Below are 2,148 nucleotides of genomic sequence, written 5' to 3'. Positions count from 1 at the left end.
TAAAGTCAATTTCTTAGTACTGTGCCAGCCCAGGGATGGAATATGTTTAGCAGTTGACATTCTGCAAGGGTAGATTGATAATATCAGCAGTGAAACCAAAAGAATTTTGTTAACACTGTTAGACTTCACTTTAAAACTCTTTCATGCTTCTGTATTGAAGTAGAAACCAAAAATTGTAGTCCCTACTTTAATCAGATTTTAAAACTCTACAAGAACTTCAAGCATTTGATTACTATTGAATATCTCCAACACTAATATAAAAACTAAATACTAACATTATTAGAATATAACATCAAATAGAAGAGTAGAAATTCAGCACACTATAGTTATCATTCCTTGGTAAATTGTTCCTCTTTAATTTTAAAAGTCAAACAATTGATTACTTCAAAACAGCACTTAAACTAATCCATTTAAAGAAATAGTACTCAAATTTAGGCAACTTTGGTTATTCCCAATACAAACATGTAGAAATTGGAAATTTTCATCTGGTTATACATTATTAGATGGGCCTTTCTTGAATATTTTCATTGCTATGACTATATGCAACATTTCTATATAAAACAAATAAAAATAGTTAAATCAGAAATGTTTCTTGATCCACGATTAAGGGATCCATGAGGGGTGACTGAGGCTGTGGTCGCGGTGGGCACTTTGGTTCCAGAGGGGGACCAGGAGGAGGGTTCAGGCCCTTTTTGCCACATATCCCATTCGATTTCTATTTGTGTGAAATGGCCTTCCCTCGAGTCAAGCCAGCACCTGATGAAACTTCCTTCAGTGAAGCCTTGCTGAAGAGGAATCAGGACCTTGCTCCCAATTCTGCTGAACAGGCGTAATCCTTTCTCTGGTGACAAAAATAAACAATGTGATCGACAATTTGATTGTGGCTCCGGGGACATTTGAAGTGCAAATTGAAGAAGTCCGACAGGTAGGATCATATAAAAAGGGAACAATGACTACAGGACACAATGTAGCTGACCTGGTGGTAATACTAAAGATTCTTCCAACATTGGAAGCTGTTGCTGCCCTGGGGAACAAAGTCGTGGAAAGTTTAAGAGCACAGGATCCATCTGAAGTTTTGGCCATGCTGACCAATGAAACTGGTTTTGAAATCAGTTCTTCTGATGCTACAGTGAAGATTCTCATTACGACAGTGCCACCCAATCGCCGAAAACTGGACCCAGAACTCCACTTGGATATCAAGGTGTTGCAAAGTGCTTTAGCAGCCATCTGACATGCCCGCTGGTTTGAGGAAAATTCTTCTCAGTCCACAGTTAAAGTTCTCATCAGACTACTGAAGGACTTAAGGATTCGTTTTCCTGGCTTTGATCCCCTCATACCCTGGATCCTTGACCTACTTGGGCACTATGCTGTGATGAATAACCCCACCAGACAGCCTTTGGCCCTAAATGTGGCATACAGGCGTTGCTTGCAGATTCTGGCTGCAGGACTGTTTCTTCCAGGATCAGTGGGTATCACGGACCCCTGTGAAAGCGGCAACTTCAGAGTACATATGGTCATGACCCTGGAACAGCAGGATATGGTCTGCTACACAGCTCAGACTCTGGTTCGAATCCTCTCACACGGTGGCTTTAGGAAGATCCTTGGCCAGGAGGGTGATGCCAGCTATCTTGCTTCTGAAATATCTACCTGGGATGGAGTGATAGTGACACCTTCAGAAAAGGCTTACGAGAAGCCACCTGAGAAGAAGGAAGGAGAGGAAGAGGAGGAGAATACAGAAGAACCACCTCAAGGAGAGGAAGAGGAAAGCATGGAAACTCAAGAGTGATCTTCCTTCCCTTCAGTCCCGTTCCTACTCAAGGGGAAGACCAGATCCTAAGCTATCTGCTACTGGGCTTTGTATGGTGTATTTCTGTGGAAGAGAGGAGACATCAGGAAAGAAATTCTATAGAAATATTTGTCATTCCATTGGTTTTGATACTGGCCTAGCAGCCCAAAATCTCCTGTTTATAAATCTATGCCATCCATCTATAAGAAGCAGGATACCAACATTTCTTCCTTATACTCCCAAATCCCAACTCCTAAACACCCCACTCAACCATTACTCTGTTTTTGAAATGTGAACTGTTAGGTGTTTGGACATTTTTTTTTTCTAAGAAAAACGATTAAAGTACTTCCTAGTAGGAAAAA

General features: G+C 41.0%; 1 protein-coding gene across 1 annotated transcript; it reads left to right on the top strand.

The window, feature by feature from the left end:
- The first annotated feature begins 602 nt into the window (after positions 1–602).
- LOC107156243 (interleukin enhancer-binding factor 2-like) lies at positions 603–1,906 on the top strand. The gene is given in 2 exon segments (XM_048797322.1): positions 603–828; positions 831–1,906. Coding segments are annotated over 2 exon segments (1,056 nt in total). The 5' UTR covers positions 603–728; the 3' UTR covers positions 1,787–1,906.
- The last annotated feature ends 242 nt before the right edge of the window (positions 1,907–2,148 follow it).

Source organism: Marmota marmota, unplaced genomic scaffold (genome assembly GCF_001458135.2).
Source record: "Marmota marmota marmota unplaced genomic scaffold, marMar, whole genome shotgun sequence".
Classification (NCBI taxonomy): Eukaryota; Metazoa; Chordata; class Mammalia; order Rodentia; family Sciuridae; genus Marmota; species Marmota marmota.
The sequence above is the reverse complement of the archived record's forward strand: the minus strand, read 5'-3'. Positions and strand labels throughout refer to the sequence as shown.